This window comes from Polypterus senegalus, chromosome 6, assembly GCF_016835505.1.
Source record: "Polypterus senegalus isolate Bchr_013 chromosome 6, ASM1683550v1, whole genome shotgun sequence".
Taxonomy (NCBI): Eukaryota; Metazoa; Chordata; class Cladistia; order Polypteriformes; family Polypteridae; genus Polypterus; species Polypterus senegalus.
The window spans coordinates 18,718,333-18,735,324 of NC_053159.1; the positions used below are offsets into that span (position 1 = coordinate 18,718,333).

The 16,992-nt window shown below is 35.0% G+C and overlaps 1 protein-coding gene across 2 annotated transcripts in view; it reads left to right on the forward strand.

Moving 5' to 3' along the window:
* Positions 1-16,992, forward strand: part of spen (spen family transcriptional repressor) — a 69,364-nt gene that overhangs the window by 33,126 nt on the left and 19,246 nt on the right. Inside the window, exons 4-10 of one of the 2 annotated variants that reach the window (XM_039755463.1) lie at positions 10,944-11,104; positions 13,333-13,533; positions 13,860-14,011; positions 14,279-14,404; positions 16,045-16,158; positions 16,445-16,558; positions 16,861-16,961. In XM_039755463.1, the coding sequence (XP_039611397.1) occupies positions 10,944-11,104; positions 13,333-13,533; positions 13,860-14,011; positions 14,279-14,404; positions 16,045-16,158; positions 16,445-16,558; positions 16,861-16,961 (969 nt within the window). The remainder of the gene's footprint in view (positions 1-10,943; positions 11,105-13,332; positions 13,534-13,859; positions 14,012-14,278; positions 14,405-16,044; positions 16,159-16,444; positions 16,559-16,860; positions 16,962-16,992) is intronic. The other variant, XM_039755464.1, reaches the window with a different exon arrangement.

Below are 16,992 nucleotides of genomic sequence, written 5' to 3' on the forward strand. Positions count from 1 at the left end.
GCTCTTCGGCGCACCTCATTTGATTTTTTCCAGCAAACAAATTTTCAAAACAAACCGTATTTTACGACTCGAATCAGAGTCGGAGTAATAATTTATGTTGCCGTGGTCATTTAAGATCTGAGATCGGCTAAAATTTAAACAATGACTGTTGTTAATACCCAGCCGTCATTACTCAGTTTGCCAATAGATGTCAGAAGGACGGATGCCAAAACCAAACTGCCCAAAGATGGATTTTGACGTACCAAGCAAATGGCGATATGTTCTAAATTACTTAGGGTCCCGGAGCTGTCGAAGGGTTTAAGTCAGTCGACGATGTTAGTCCTGGAAAGTACACCCCACCAAACCAACGTTCCGAAACCAACCGAACTTACTGTTATCTGCTCGAACCAACACCGGCTTACTATACTTGGCCGTCCAGCGGTGTCATTGAAGCATTCGAACTTAGCCAGTCATGCAGTACTGCATCCGCGTTTGCCACATTATGTTCTAACTACAGAGGCAGAGTCCCATTGCATGGTTCTAACTTGTATTAAGTCGAGGTATTGACGCGAACACCATACATACGGATAGTATCAAATTATATACAAGTATCTATCTATCTATCTAAAATTAGGCACTATGCTTCTTATTGACCACTCCGGTCTGCTGTTGAATGGCATCTGGTGATGCCACATCTATATGATGTATATAGTTCCTGGCTAGTGAAACAAGCTGTCCACCTCCATCTGAACTGCTAACTTTCTCACTGTGTTTAAGAAGCATTTCAAGACTGTCTTGCCTGCTGAATTTATGTCTAACTTATATTAGCTAGTTTGTAATCTAGGAGTTGCAACTAGTTTGGCATTTTGTTTTTGAGCTCTGCACTTGTGGTGATCAATTTTGTACCCTTGTCCCATAACACTCATTTCCCAAACAGTCCGCAAACTGATGTTTACTCAATTAAGTTGACCTTTTTCGTAAGTCTGTTTGGACAAAAGCGTCTGCTAAATATGTTTCACCTTTACATTTGTTTGTGTGTATGTGTATGCATTACCCAATTGTGGTAAGTTTTATTATTCAGTCTGTGCCACATTTGTAATTGTGCCCATTCTGTAGGTCTGGCATGTAAATATAATATATTGTATTAAATGGTTACTATGGCTGTCAGAGTGAATGTCGATATTTGAATATGTGTTTTAAAAGTCTTATTTAAAGACAAAAATGGATGTGCAGTTCAAAGAACAGCTCTTTGTTTTACTTTATACTAACGTCAGTATTTTATTACTCCAGGTACACTGTGCAGCACTGTAGTGTTTTTCTGATATGTTTTTGCATATCACCTCCTAGGATTTCCTTTTGTTTCTTAAACACATCCATACACAATTTGTTTTAGGGCAGTTTTTGCAGAAAACAAAAAATGAGCAGGAAAAACTGGTTTAGTTTCTCCTTTATAACAATGAATAACCAATTGCAACATATCTGATGTAATTTTTATTATAGTAGTTTTAAAATCCCCATTTTAAGAAATATTTTCAATGCCAACAAGTTTTTTCCCATGCAGTATATATATTACTTCTGTTCCTTTTTGAATGCTCACCCTCCATTGTTCTCTTTTTGCCTTCTGTCACTTCTTTCAGTTTTTTTTAACCTGTATTGCTTTGTTTCATTCCTTTTGGCTGGACTGGTTTATGTTTTCACTTTTCACGAAACCAAAATTGGAAGTGAATAGCTCTGTTTTATGAACAACCTGTCACAGTTAATCCTTGCCTGTACAGACTGTAGACACCTATGTTATGAATGGAATATACACATTCTTAATTATCTGCATTAAACCCTTATATGAATACACTCGGATCAGTCATGATTCAGCAGATAATGAAACCTGGGCATGTAAATGGTTATGCTGGTATTGGGCAAAGCTGGGAGACAACCTCTTTTGTCTTGTACAATACATGGTTTGAGTACCAAAAGTCCGCTTTATTACAGTTGAAACAAACTATGATTAATTTTATGCTCTAGTTTTATTAAATATTTTATGTTGGTAGCAGTAATTTCTATAGTGGTAGAGGCTGATTCAGTGTTGGATTGTTATCAAAATATCCTCATTTAGTAATACTAACATGTTTATGTTGCCAGCGCAGCATATGCTACATGCTTTAATTACAAGAAAGAAGCTAAATATATAGTAGTATGCTCATTTTTATGAATTATAAAACTTGCTGTTAATATTGTTTGTGAATCCAAAAAATCTACAGAAACACAAGTTCAGCAAATATGACGAAACTGACTTGGAATTTTCTCAGGAATGCTGTAATGTTTATTGTCATTCAGAGTTTATCCTTTTAGCTTTTGTTGCAATAGATTTTTAATGTTTAAGTTTTCTGCACTATCCTTTAGCTTGTTTTAACATACATGCTTTAGTGAAGGTGATGATTTGTGTACTTCACACAGTGCTGAAGAGCATGATTTGCAATCGCACCAAACCCCTACTCGGGGGCTAAGCTTCTGTGCGGTACAATTTACATATTGTACTAAATGAAGCAGAGCATAGTTGGACTTTAACACCTAAATAACACATTTTTTTAATTTAACTTGATGTTTGCTTTGTGGAGTTGAAAATTATTTTTGCTGTAAGTATAGTATACAGATTATTAGGGCTGTCGATTTAGTTAAAAAAAAGAAAAAAGGTTTGAATACTCTATTCCAATTAAGAATAACTAAATATTTGAATATATTTGAACTTAGTTTACCAGTTCTGAGTGTTTTACATTTGTATGTGTTTTTTTAACACTTAATTATTAAAGTAATAGTCACACAGGAATAACAAACGCCAACAGCTTAAAAAAAAATCTTAGTGCTACTAAGGCAACTGTTATTTAAAAACACGTCACAATACTTTTGCAGTGCAGGGAAACCGACTGAGTGCTGCAACTCCAATGCAAAGTAAGACCGTGACATGAAAGCCATTAATGAGCAATAAAAGCGCAAGCAAGATGCATGCAAGTTTAAGGTGGGCTTATTTTGTTATTTTAGTGGTGTCTAATGGGCAGCAGCAGTGTACAGTTTATCATTATGCTATTTAGAATAAAAGGCCTGTTGGCACCTGTGGACTCACCTGGAAAGCATCTACTGTGTGACTTACAGGATTGTCACGATATCAAGTCAGGGTCCACACAATCAGTTTTTTTTTCTTTTTTACAGATGCAGCAATATTTTAATAAAGAGAGCCTGAATATTATTAATTACACCTCATTGTTTTAGGCATTATGTGTCAAACCAGCAGCCACATAAGATGAAGATAAATTGTAGGATGCCGTGTTTGGGTTCTGTAAAGTGGGGATTTTAAAGTGTTGTAATTAAAGGGAAATTAGAATTATGGCAATTTTTCCTTTTGCTTTAATGAGAAGGTCTTAGGTTTAAACAGTCAGGGATCTTGGATCTAAGTGAATGGGGCAGAATCGGGTGTAGAATGATACTTTCAGGGCACCATAAAAAACCTGCTCCAAGTACACTTGTAGGATCAAAGAAAAAATAAAAACTACATTGTGAAGGGGTCTAGCTGTCAGTTTGCCAAAATTAATGTGAGTAAAACAAACAAACTGTACTTTCACATTGAAATGTCCGCTTTTGTTTTCGAATAAGACTTTATTTATTTATTTTTTTAAATATATTTGAATAACAATGTTTGATCTGACAGCCCCACTGAATATGTCATTACCTATATCTATCAACAGCTGACATTCCACATCACTTAAAAGATGTGAAGTTTAAATATAAGTAACAGGAAAACTAATGTCTTTATAAAAAATTGCTTTGGTATTTTAATTGTCTGGATTTTGAAATCCTCTTCCCAGATAGTGTTGATTTTAGAATTCTTTTGAATATGGCGTCATTGGTCAACTGATTATTTAAAGTTTGTTTTTTTTTTTTGGTAGGGGCTAGTGGAAGTTTCAGGTTCATATATTCTACGTGGGACACTACTGCCTTGATGGCCTTTTTTTCACTCATTTCTTTTCCCGTAGTATGTTTCCATATGCATTTACTAGACAGCAAAGAAAAGACAACACTTTTGTTTCTGTTAAGAACTCAAGTGATTATTTGTTTAAATAATACCTTACAGTTTGACCAATGTGGAATATCTTGCTGAGGTACAGTATGTTTTTTAATTGTAGCAGACAAGTTTAAAACTGTTAAAATAAGAGTGTGGACACATACTTGTATTTTTTCAAAGCAAGTTAAAATCTGTCTTTTAATTAGTACAGTCCCTGTGAGAGGCCACCGAATTGTGTAAGGTTTGGACTTCATATTACAAAAAGATGTATCCACTGTTGTGAAATTCTTTTAAGGAGGTACTAGACTAATTCTTTAACTGGGGTTTGAACTTTAAGGAATAAATTAAAGGAATTGCATTTTATGGAATAACGTAAATAGAGGTTTAATGTGAGATGTGTAAAAATATGAAAGGATTTTCAGGGTTGGTACTAGCATCTACTACTATAAAGTAAATTCTTTAACAAGGTTGCATGAACAGAGATGCAGGTTGGTTAAGGGTAAATTAGGCATGGCTATCAAAGTATCACAGAGAATAGTAGATGCATGGAATAAGTTACTATGTAGTATAGTAGACAGTACTATAGTCTTTTAAGGACATTCAGAACTCAACCGAAAAATGTAGATAAATGAAGACTGACAGACTGAATAGTGTCTTGTTTGTCAAATTTCTTATTATGAGCTTCTAATTTTCAATAAAGCTTTACTTTTTAGTGTGGTGGGTCTTTATAAATCATTGTGTTGTAACTCAATTTGATCACCTTTCATTACTTATTTAGCATCCATTGTTGTACTCACACAGAATAGAATTAGAATATCATTGAAAAGTTAACTTCAGTAATTCAGTTCAAAAACTTAAACCCATATAGATTCATTACACACAGAGTGATATATTTCAAGTGTTCATTTCTTTTCATTTTGCTGATTATGGCTTACAGTTAATGAAAACTCAAAATTCAGTATCTAAGAAATTTATAATATTTCTTAAGACCAATGAAAAAAATATTTTAATACAGTATGTCCACGTACGCATTCAATACTTGAACTGGGCTCCTTTTGCATGAATTACTACATCATTGCGGCGTAGCAGGTAGGCGATCAGCCTGTGGCACTGCTGAGGTGTTACAGAAGCCCAGGATGCTTTGATAACAGCCCTCAGCTCATCTGCATTATTGGGTCTGGTGTCTCATCCTCCTCTTGACAGTACCCCATAGATTATCTATAGAGTTTATGTCAGGTGAGTTTGCTGGCCAGTCAAGCACAGTGATGGTCATTAAACCAGGTATTGGTACTTTTGGCAGGGTGGGCAGGTGCCACATCCTGCTGGAAAATGAAATCAGCATCTCCGTAAAGCTTGTCAGCAGAGGGAAGCATGAAGTGCTCAAACAATTTCCTGATAAATGGCTGTGCTAACTTTGGACTTGATAGAACACAGTGGACTAACACCAGCAGATGACATGGCTCCCCAAATCATTACTGACTGGAAACTTCACACTGGACCTGAAGTAACTTGGATTCTGTTCCTCTTCACTCTTCCTGCAGACTCTGTGACCTTGATTTCCACATTAAATAAAAAATTTACTTTCATCTGAAAAGAGGACTTTGGACCACTGAGCAGCAGTCAGTGAATTTTCTCCTTAGCCACAGTTAAGACGCTTTTGATGTTGTCTCTGGTTCTGGAGTGGCTTCACACAAGGAATGTGACAGTTGTAGCCCATGTCCCAGATATGTCTGTGTATGGTGTCTCTTGAAGCGCTGACTCCAGCCACAGTCCACTCCTTATGAATCCCCCACATTCTTGAATGGGTTGTGCTTCACAATCCTCTCAAGGTTGCGGTTATCCCTGTTGCTTGTGCACCTTTTTCTGCTGTCACATTTTTTTTTCCTTCCACTCAACTCTCCATTAATATGCTTGGATACAGCACTCTGTGAACAGCCAGCTTTTTAGCAGTGTCCTTTTGTGGCTTACCCTCCTTGTGGCGGGACGGTGTCAATGACTGTCTTTTGGACAACTGTCAAGTCAGCAGTCTGATTGTGTGGCCTACTGAACCAGACTGAGAGACCACTTAAAGGCTCAGGACACTTTTTGCAGGTGTTTTGGGTTAATTAGCTGAGTGGAGTGTGACACCATGAGTCTTCAATATTGAACCTTTTCACAATATTCTAATTTTCTGAGATACTTAATTTTGGGTTTTTGTTAGCTATAAGTCTTAATCAGAAAAATGAAAAATGAACGCTTGAAATATATCACTCTGTGTAATAAATATGAGTTTAATTTTTTTAAATGAATTACTGAAATAATTAACTTTTCAATGATATTCTAATTTATTGAGATGCACCTGTATATAGGTATATGGATACACATATAATGTAGAGATTCTGAGTGGGGTAGATCTATCAATATGTATTAGTTAATTTTTCACAAATACCATCCCAACTGGTGACACACTGTAGTGTGTGGTGTTTATTTATATATATATATATATATATATATATATATATATATATATATATATATATATATATATATATATATAATTACTATTATCATTGCTTTACATTTAGAAGCCTAATAGTCATTTTGTTTTACTTTTGGCTAACAGTAACTTTCATTAAAAAAAGAACAGAAAAAATACAAAACTGAAAATAAGATAATGCGTATTCATTCACTTTAATCCTTTGCCATTTAATGTTTGGTAGTTCTCATTTGAAAAGCAGTTCCAGTCTTAAATGATTTGTGATATGCTGGAACCAGTTTTTCTAAATTTTCAGGGTTAATATTTGTTCACTTTTCCTTGCAAAACTCCTCCAGCTGTTGTGGATTAATTGTGGAGCAATAGTATACACTATCCAAAGTTTCTGTTGTGGATATTATTTGAGATTTAAGCCAAGAATTAAGATAGTTTCATCTTCTTTTTAAACCACTCGAGTAGCTTTGTTTTTGAATTGGTCTACAAGTTTTGGATGTGTTGGTTACTCTGGCTAGAAGATTTTCTTCACCCATTTTTTAATCCTTTTATTATTATTATTATTATTAACAAGTCTACCAATCCCTGGCCATGAAAAGCAATGTTGTCACCACCTTATAGACTAGAGAGTTGGGATTGGGCTGCGCTCATTATGTTTGTCACATATAGTAGTAACAAGTCAGCTTTGTCTCTTAAAGCTCTTTTATGTATTCTTTAAGAGACTCCTGAATGTGTGTATTTTTTCCAATTTAAAACTGAAAAATCATTCAATTTAAACAACCCCCAATTTGGCTCCCTCCTTGCCACTATTACACTCACTTAAGATTTGGTTGTGGCATCTTAACTGCAACTTTGACTATTTTTCTTCTTGTGAAGCAGCTGAGTTCTGGGTAATGACTTTTTTATGAAGATTCTGGGTAGTTTTATGTGTCTGCTATTTCTGCATAATTTATTTCAGGCACAACACATCAGTAAACTTTTGTTTTGTGTGAACAGGTATATTCCCATTATAATGTTACCGATTTTCTTGTTACCCACTCGTGGTTACTATCAGTATTTTTCAAAGCTGGATTTCTCGGTTTTGCATTATTTTTAAAATTACTTAGTGACAATGTCATCGCAGCATACTAGTTTTAACTAGTAACTAACCATACCAAAAAAAAAAAAATTTGGTTCTAACACAGTAAATTGTTGTAGAACGGCTAATGGTGTGGTCCCCAAAAATGTATGGCATTTTATGGTGTCACCTGTGATTAAGTATATTTGGGGGAAATAAAAAACTTGTGTTCATAGTTCTTTTGTGTAAAAAAGACGGACGTATTGATTTAAGGTAGCTTGCTAATCATAGCGCTTGTAGCGAAGAAGTGTTGCACGTTGATTAGGTCATTCAAGTAAGAAATTCACTTTACTCTGTTATTGTGAGCATAAGGACCCCTATAAGCCCATATGTGAATATTTCTTACAGATATTTGAGAGGTAACATTTATTACTTTTTCTTTGATTTAAGACATTCTTAATTGTTGTGCATGTTGTTTCGGGATCTGGAGTCTTTAGAACAAAAGTAAATATCTGGAGAGGCATCCTTTTGTGAGAATTTAAAAGTATCAAAGGTTTTTCCTTATATAAAATACAAAAATAAATGCTAGTTTTGGGATGGAATTGTGATTATGATCGAAGAGCTGAAAACAATCACAATATACTGGCTATTTCCTCACTTTTTAGTGTCTCTTTCCAAAAAAGAAATAGTATAAAATGAAATGGAAAGTAATACTTCTAGACATGTAATTTCCTTAAGTAATAGTCTCGCATGAATCAGTTCTTGTTTATTTTGTTGACCTTTTATTGACACAACCTACACAATTAACAAACTAAAATTATTTTCAAAGATCATTGTCAGGTAAAGTGTGTTAAATGTGAAACTCTCCACCCCCAGACCAAAAAAGTATGATCAACTGCTGTTGCATCAATCTCCGCAAGAGCAGATAATAAAACAGTTGACATTTTTAAATTAAACATAATGGAAATCATTATTTCAGGAAAACACAATTCAGAAACCTAGGACTAGCCAACTGATATTCAGATAGAGAAAAGAATACTGGAAATGAAATTCAGAGCATTTAATCCATATGAGTGTTGCTTTATGACACACAAATTACAAGTAAACCTGTTTTATAGGAAAATGTTATTCTTTGCTGCTAGACACTATTCATAATATTTCATTATTACATTTTAAGTTGCTGATCAAAATTAGTTTACAATTCATAAACATCTAAATTGTTAGTATAATTTTATAACTGGCAGTGCTGAGAAGTTGCCTTCTAGCAAATGACACAAATTATACATTCATTTAGGTTTTATTTTATGTTTAGTTGAATTTAGAGTGCCTACTGTGTTTTTAATATTCCATTTTTTTAAAGCTGTAATGTCTTCAATTCTAAAACAGTAACACAAAGTTCATACCTGAACTTATTTTTATGGTATTTAAAGTACTTTTCTATTAACTTTTTTCACTCTCCTATCACAGAACAGGAACTGTAGATGGGAGTCTGGGACACTGGAATCATTTCTTGTCATTTGTGGCCATCTCGCTGATATTTGTAACGTATGTTTTGGCGTTCCTTTAGTACAATTCCGGCTATGGGAGTTACAATCCTAAAGATGAGTCAGAAGCAGACAATAGCAGAGAGAGAGAGCCGTCTTCAGACAGTACTTCATTTTTACACCACACTGATTGTCGTGTGCATGTGTGGTCTCCATCTGTATGAAGCAGGAACCAGGAAGTATCTAGGCTCCCAGCATCGAGCATTTTTTGTCAAAAACACGCACTAATGTGCATGATGGTTTGCTTTTGTGGGTCTTTGTGGAAAGTGTGCAGTATATTAGGCTTTTTAGTAACCCTCTATGCTCCTTCACCTGTGAACTGGGGCCATGTATTTTAATTTATTATACTAGTGCTCTGCAGATTAACCTGTGTTTTAAGGTTTTGCAGAAGAAACATCAGAACTACACACAGATGTGAATGGACCCTGATGTTAGGTCTACAGACACAAGTGCAAAATTGTGCAATGGTTGATTTTTGTGTTTATTATTTGAAGTGTTTCCAGTGGCTGACAAGTACACTATGCACTTTTAAGAAAAAGACGACTTAATTTGATTTTAAGGAGAAGGTTGTCAGTTTGAACACCTCATCGATGTGTTATTTTCTCCAACTGAAACTTATTACCCACAGTGTCATAATGCATTTAGCTCAGATTAAACAAAGGTGAAGAATCAGAGGCAAGAACTCAAAAATGTAGAAACACAGAATACACAAATGCAGCCATCCCTTCTGGTTGTGCAATCTTGGGTATTTGGTCTGTATGTCCGGTGGCTCATCCATTCCTCATCTCAGATTACTGCACCAAACCATTCCTTGCTCATTTGCATTATCGTAACTGGAGTTTTCAATAAATTATCTGGACCAGGACCCTTGTGTTACTTGGTAGGCATGTCTACTCGCATGTGCAGTAATACAGTTATCCTTAACAGGAATGCTTTTCCTCAGTATATTCTAAAATAAGTTTTTGTGCCTTCAAAGTTATTTTAGGGTATTATCTGCAACACTGCCACAGTCTTTCTGAGTGACTGAGAGATTTATTAGTTACAAATGCTGATGTAAACATAGTGATTATTTTGTGATATATTTTAAAATGAGTGGTCCTATGCTACCCCACCTTATTTTTCATACTCTAGCAAGACAACCTCAAATGCATCTTCTGCATGGAAAGTTCTTTGCAGTTTTATGTCCAAGATGACCGGCATCTAGAAAGATGTGCTTTTAAAAGGTGAAAAAAAAAAAAAAACAACTGTTGGACTTTTCCGGCGCATGTTAGTTATTTTGACAATTTAAATCATGCATTTGGTAAGTGGATTTGACTGCATTGAATAGAGAGGGAAAGTAAGCCTTCTCTTAATCTTAGTACTGCGACTTTCATGACCTTGCTTTATCAGTCTGACATCTTTGTTGTATGAGGATTTTGCTTCAATCTTGTATGTTGTATCCAACACAAGTGATTCACTGTGACGTGCTTCCTTTATACTGTAGCTTGACTGGTGGTGTGCTTTTACAAGCTAGGTTTTCAGGTATTTCTGGAAATAGTTTTCTGTCTCATTTTTTTCTGGTCTGATGTAGGATTGCTCACTATGATTGATCAGTAGGTAAACCTTGCAAAACTAAAAGAATCCTTTTAGAGAGTAGTAGGAACTGTACCGATGGGTTAAAATAAGAAGTTCAAATTCATTAAAAGTCCTTTTAGAAATGTTGACTGCTTCACTTCTTAAAATGTAAGAATTGCTTAACTGTTTTTCAGAAGTGCAGCTGAACTTTTTAAAATGTGTGCTATTCATTTTTGTTTTAAGATGTTCTGAGAAAAAGGGTCTCCATACTTTTCTCTTCTATTCTTTTAGTAGTGATTCCAGCAGCAGCTCAAGCGATGAGTCACCGGCTCGTTCAGTGTTGTCTGCAGCAGTTCCAGCCCCACCTGTTCAACCACCTCCAGCCATCGACAAAGATGAGCCTCGAAAAAGTTTTGGCATCAAGGTGCAAAATCTTCCTGTCAGATCCACAGGTTAGTATGTAGCAATGTGTAGTGTCAAGGGTGGGCCTTATTCTTATGTATTTAGCTTTCCCATGTTGTTTGTATCACTTTTGCAGATTACTCCTTACATAGTCTTAGTTAAAAGAGCCCTATGGCTACTATACTGTTTTATTTATACTTACAGCAATCCCTCCTCGATCGGAGGTTTGCGTTCCAGACCCGTGATAGGTGAAAATCTGCGAAGTAGAAACCATATGTTTGTATGGTTATTTTTATATATTTTAAGCCCTTATAAACTCTCCCACACTGTTTATAAATATTCCCCGCACAGTTATACAGCATAATCCCTTTGTATTCTCTTAGATATTAGGTAAGATTCATTGAAATTATGTATATAAACACACTGTTTATATGCAGTAAAACCTAAATATTATTTTAAAGCTATCGAGTGTCTCCGATATCGCATATGTTACAGCCATTACGATAGACAGGCCACCAGCAATAAATACGTACAATGCAAGAAAAATAATATACAGTAAATGTGTGTGTACAGTGACACTAAACGTACGTACATGTACTAAGTACTGTAAGTAGAAAATTAATTATGGTTACTCACCAACAATGACACGATGACTTGTCCGATAACAATGAGTTTAATTTTACTGCACAACAAAGGAGAGCGTTACAGCCCTTAAAGGAGCCACTTCAGGCGACTGTGTAGCACCGCCGTTGTTCTTCTTCCGGCAGTCTTCAATCCAAATCCCTAAAGCAGATTCCATCCAGACTACTGCCTTATTACATCCACTTACAACTCATTTTGCACCCTGGTAAAAAGGACACTGCGGCCGTAGATCTTATATTCCTTTCCTACTTTTTAAATAAAAAGAATCTTAGCCTCACTGATGCTGTAATGGCGTCCTACAGCGGTGTAGCTTTTCCCCTACCTTTAACAAATGCAAAACATTTACTTTTTTGGCAATTGTTAACATCTTCTGTTGGCGCTTGGGCACGGCCCCTGAAGCAGTAGCAGGAGCAGATCATTTTGGAGCCATAATGAAGGGGTTGACGATGCACAAAGATAAACACAAAAGCGCACAAAAGTTAACTCTTTACACAGCGAAACACGTTGATGCTGAATGAGTGAGACGAGACTTCCTGGTTAACACTGCATTCAGCACACAGGAACTTAACTGCGTGCTCTGATTGGTTAGCTTAGCGTCCCTTGTATGAAATCAACTGGGCAAACCAACTAAGGAAGCATGTACAGGAAGTAAAAAGACACATTATCCGCAGGACCCGCGAAGCAGCGAAAAATCCGAGTTATATATTTAGTTATGCTTACATATAAAATCCGCGATAGAGTGAAACCGCGAAAGTCGAAGCGCGATATAGCGAGTGATTGCTGTACTTTACATCTCTTTCAGAAACGTGTGTGCAAACTGATATTGTGACCACTGGTGAAAAATAACTTTCTTGTAAAAAAAATAGCATCTGAAGCAAAGAATGTTGCTCAAATAATATCCTTAAACTTCATAGTACAACATGTTTTATCTTTTTGTTCAGCAGAGCATTAGGGCTGTAAACATCGAATATACTTTTACATATGAAGGACTTATTTCCATCAGGAAACTGTATTTCTTAATTCGATAGGCTTAGTGTCAAAAGTACTTTGCTGCTAAAAAAAAAAAAAAATATAAAAAAAAAAAATGCTTTTCTGGGTGCATTGCTTGTCAGTCAGCCGTGCTTAGGAAGTGCTTCTGTCAGCAAGAAGCAGGCATAGTGCAGTGTTTTATTGCACTTTTAAAACAGAGCATGAAAGCATTTATAAAAGTAGCTGCTTTCTCTAAATTTAGAACCTGCAGTAGTCTGCTGTTATTTCTTGCGTGCTAAAATTAGTGCATCAGAGTCTTGCACGCATAGTCTTCTGAATTTTCACAGTCTTGTATTTTTGGAAAACAGAAAGATTTACATATTACCATTAGTGCAAATATAACATGTCTGAAAACAAAGCTGTTCCTCCTAATATTATTAATATCCATATGGTTTATAGTATTAACATGTTAACAGTGCAGTTTAATATAGTAAATTCTTTTTTTTTTTTTTTTATAAACCATAGCCTAGTTTATTAATGTTGATTCTGTAATTATTTTTAAATGTTAATGACCTAAATATGTACTATTTCAGTGTTTTCCGTGTGGCTATGTTAGAAAATGTTTTTAAAAACACACTATGTAATTGTTTAATTTTTATTCTGACAGATACAAGCTTAAAAGATGGACTTTTCCATGAGTTTAAAAAATATGGGAAAGTGACATCAGTACAGATCCATGGTGCCTCAGAAGAGCGATATGGCTTAGTCTTTTTTCGACAGCAAGAGGATCAAGAGAAAGCCCTCAATGCTTCCAAAGGAAAGCTCTTCTTTGGCATGCAGATTGAGGTTACAGCATGGATTGGACCTGGTGAGTGCTGTTTGTTTCCTTGGGTGGGAGTTGGGGCAGGGGGAGTCTAATGGTGTAAGATTTGGAGTATACTGGTGGCTTCTGGCCAATCTACTATTACAGTATGAACTTTTTGGACATGTTTCTCCCACAGTAGAAGTATTTCATTTAGTCTTTCTCATTATTTTGTTTTCACTGTGCAAATATTTGTGAATTAGTTTTAAAAATAGTTTAATACTGTATAATGTTTCAGTTTTGAAATTGTTCATCTATGTTATCGAAAAATAAAACTTCAAATGCAAGATAGTGGACGTGCTTAATTTTTATTTCTTATCAAATAATTTCAGAAACTGAGAGTGAGAATGAATTTCGGCCACTGGATGAGAGAATAGATGAATTTCATCCAAAAGCCACCAGAACGTTATTCATTGGCAACTTAGAAAAAACTACAAGTTATCATGATTTGCTCAACATTTTTCAACGTTTTGGAGAGATTGTGGTAAGTATCAGTGGAAAGACAAATACAATCTGGGAAATCTGCTTTCCTAAATTGATTTGAAAACAGTTTAATATCTTGGAATTTTTGTTGTTTAAATTTAATATTCAGTAGTAAGACTAAACCTGAAATGTACAGAGGATTGTGTTTATTTCTATTTCTTACTCAATTATAACAACTTTACAAAATTAAAGTATCTTTAACGAAGAACATTTTTAAAGCTTTGTGCAGTAAAGTTTTTCTGTATTGATTTTTTTTTTAATCTGTCAGGATATTGACATTAAGAAGGTAAACGGTGCTCCTCAGTATGCCTTCCTTCAGTACTGTGACATTGCCAGTGTCTGTAAAGCAATCAAGAAGATGGACGGTGAATACCTAGGGAACAACAGACTCAAGGTATCTTCTATGTTTTTTGAATAGGTTATTAGGTTGGTTTGATGACATAGTTATCTCATACTAACTGTCTCAGATATTATAATTTTATAATTGTGTAAATCCATAGACACCTATTTTAAAGAAAATAAAAGTCTTTTATAGAATTAAATAGTATAATAGTCCACCCCCATGTTTTCTTTAGGACATTTGTGGTAACCATTCTTATGCCTGTTTTGTAATTTTTTATGTTTAAACTGTTTGCTACATCATGAACTTTTTTGAGGTATGTGTTTATTATGTGTGTGTGTGTATGCATGTGTAAATATACATTGTAATTCTGTTAATAAATAAAAGCAAAGTAATTATTAAAGGATTAGGGACCAGCTGTGTACCTCATGTAATCAAAGGAATGAAATGAAAATGGGGGAAAATATTTCGAGATAAAATGGACATCTCCTGTACCTATGTGTTTTCCTTCTGGAAACAAGCTTTTCCAACATGGCGTTTCATACACTAAGCAAGCATAGTCCAAATGGGCACCAAGTTTTGGTGTCTTCAATCTTTAAATAGCTCTCTGGACCATAAGAGGCGGGGCCTTCAGGGTTGTTGATGTCACAGCCCCATCCTAGGACTTGCTCTGATGTCTGCAGTGTAAGAGAGGTGCTGGTTAGCGATCGCACTGTGGTTGGTTGCCTTAACTTGACAGAGTTTATCTACACTCTCCCCAAGCACCTGCTTGTGACGATATATAAAAAAATACACACACACTAATATATGTGTGTGTGTGTTTGTGTGAATTTCTGTCTGAGCATCATGCAAAAACCTCTGCACCTATTTCTATAAAACTTTGCAATTATTTCTTGTATACTCTAATTTTGAATTGAAGCTAATAAAATTTAGCATCATCTTTCTATAAATATCTAAAAGAACCTAAACAGCAACACCCTCACTAAACATTGACATTTTTGCTGGAACTTTGCTGCTTTTAACCTCTGCATCAAGAATATTCTGTCACGTGACTTTTACTTCAAAGCAATTAGAAATTATTGTGTAACAAAATGCCACCAATTTTGGGTGTTTGTGTTGACAAGAATATGCAATTAGATTTTTTAAATATTTATGCACGTTTAAAATGAATGAGATTTAACTTTCCCTGCTCAATAACTCTAGCAAAAATCCTTTCCCGCCTTTGTAATGAACAAAAAGGGTGCATTCAGTTTTTTTCTGTGGTAAAATACGTGAGCAAATGACCCATTTGTGCCAAGATCTGTGCTTTAGCTGATGTAGAAAACGTCTTTTGAAGAGAAGGGCGGGGGTGTTCAAAGACTTCATGGTGTTCCCTTTATGAGTGCTGCTTAGGGAAAAGGAGGGTGTTTTATACCACTTGAGTCTCATTAAACATTTAGATAATTATTATTAATGTTCCACAAAATGGTTCTTTTCTACAAAATAATAGTTTTTTTTAATTTTTTCACTAAATTTTGCAAGGGTTTAATAAGCACAAAAACACTAGTAGCTAAATAATAATAATAAAAAAAATGTCTCTCTGCTGTGATGAGGTTATTTATTTTATGCATGTATCATATACATTGTACCACATACAAGAACAAAATATGTATGTATGTGTAATATATATCTAAAAAAAAAAATTCTTTCTACAGCTTGGCTTTGGAAAGAGCATGCCTACTACATGTGTGTGGCTGGATGGACTGGGCTCCAATATTACAGAGCAATACCTCACAAGACACTTCTGTCGTTATGGACATGTGGTTAAAGTAGGTTCATTCTGTTTATTTTATTATGCTTTGCATCCTGAACTTTGCAACTCCCACTGAACACTTAACATGTTCCATTAAAAAAGGCAAAAAAATGAGACACAGAGAAATAATGCCCCTCTGTGATGATGATAATCTTGCTATGTACTTGGAGAAATAGGTTGCAACTAATAGAATAGTTTTGAGAATATGTGTGATAATGGCCCTGGAAAGTCTTTTTTGAATGTTTGTCGTCTTCTGGTGTTTGGAATACTTGTTGAATGCAGTTTGTTTTGTTCTTTTTAAGGTTGTGTTCGACAGACTGAAGGGGATGGCTCTTATTCTATACAACAATATTGAATATGCACAAGCAGCAGTCAAAGAAACCAAAGGCTGGAAGATTGGAGGCAACAAAATCAAGGTATCTTTCTCTAAATATCATGGCTATTTGAATATATTAAGTAGAAATTATCTAAGGTTTTTTGCTAATTATTTCATGCATTTGTTTTATGTAATTACTATTTAATGCTTCTACCATTTTATAATTTCCTGTGTAAATAGTCCGAATGTGGTTCTTTAAAAGATATTACACAAACTATCAAGCAGTGGGAAAATTGTCAAGCAGAAGTACTTCTAAGGTGGTACATTGGTCATTTCAAAATTAGTCGATTGTCTTTAATAGAATTTGAATTGGTTGATGCTGAGCCTCTGTTTCCTATTTAGGTTGATTTTGCAAACCAAGAAAGTCAGATGGCATTCTATCGCTCAATGCAAGCTTCAGGACAGGACATCAGAGACTTTTATGAAATACTATCAGAAAGAAGGTATTATCTGTTTTTATGAATGAAACTCATA